This window comes from Penaeus monodon, chromosome 31 (genome assembly GCF_015228065.2).
Source record: "Penaeus monodon isolate SGIC_2016 chromosome 31, NSTDA_Pmon_1, whole genome shotgun sequence".
NCBI lineage: Eukaryota > Metazoa > Arthropoda > Malacostraca > Decapoda > Penaeidae > Penaeus > Penaeus monodon.
The window spans coordinates 2,105,011-2,105,884 of record NC_051416.1 but is presented as its reverse complement, the minus strand read 5'-3'; the positions used below and the strand labels follow the sequence as shown (position 1 = coordinate 2,105,884).

The following is an 874-nucleotide window of genomic DNA, read 5'->3' as shown; positions in this document are numbered from 1 at the left end:
TTCGGGGGCGGTGGAGGTGAATTATACTTAATGGCATTCATTTTAATTAAAGGTGTGTCTGTGTCGTGCAAAGATTTTTGTTTAGCAAAATAAAATTAAGGTTTACTTAACTTTTAAAAGAATTGTTCACATAAATATATTTTGCTTTACCATGCAAACACCTTTCAAAACTAATTTAGATATGAGTATCATCCTTGTATATATGTCACAGCATATAATGGGTATAGCCAGATTCTAGAATGCTCATCCAGTCATTAAGTATGTGGGTAGTTTACTGTTCCGTGGAATTAAGATGTACAGAGAGAAGAAAAAAAACTCCCTCTTTGAATCCCACGGCGAAAGGTCTGTTTGCAAGACACAAGATCCTTATTAATTTAATCTATAGAAAAACTTGTTTGTTTTCTCGTGTTTTTGTAAATAAAGTTCACTATGGATGCATTGTCAATATTGATTTAGGGTTGTGAACAAGGGAGATTCTGTGCAAAGTAGGTACTGAACATCCAAAATACAGGTTTATAACTTCTTTATTGTTTTAGTGTCTGACTGGCCTCTCAGCTCGTATGGGAATGAAGTATAATCTTAAAGGATGCGTATGATAGTTCAGTGAAAATGGTGACAAGTGCTGACTAGAGTTTGCTGTCTTAGTAGAAGGCGCTGATGGGCTTGCAGGTGCGGTACTCGAGGCAGGTGTCGTAGCAGCACTTGTCGGCGCCGGGGCAGTAGGCGTCGTTCGTGCAGGGCGTGGGAGGAAGGAGGCTCCTGACGGAGGGGCATGTGGGGCGGACGGAAGGGCAGTGGCCGGGCTTGAGGTCGTCGCAACACTCGTACTTGCCCGTGGGGGCCTTGCACCAGTTCTTGCAGTTAGCGTATCCTG

General features: G+C 42.4%; 1 protein-coding gene across 1 annotated transcript in view; it reads right to left on the bottom strand.

The window, feature by feature from the left end:
- Positions 1-641: 641 nt before the first annotated feature.
- LOC119592820 overlaps positions 642-874 on the bottom strand; it is a 749-nt gene continuing 516 nt past the window's right edge. Inside the window, exon 3 of the mRNA XM_037941726.1 lies at positions 642-871. Coding sequence (XP_037797654.1) covers positions 642-871 — 230 coding nt within the window. The remainder of the gene's footprint in view (positions 872-874) is intronic.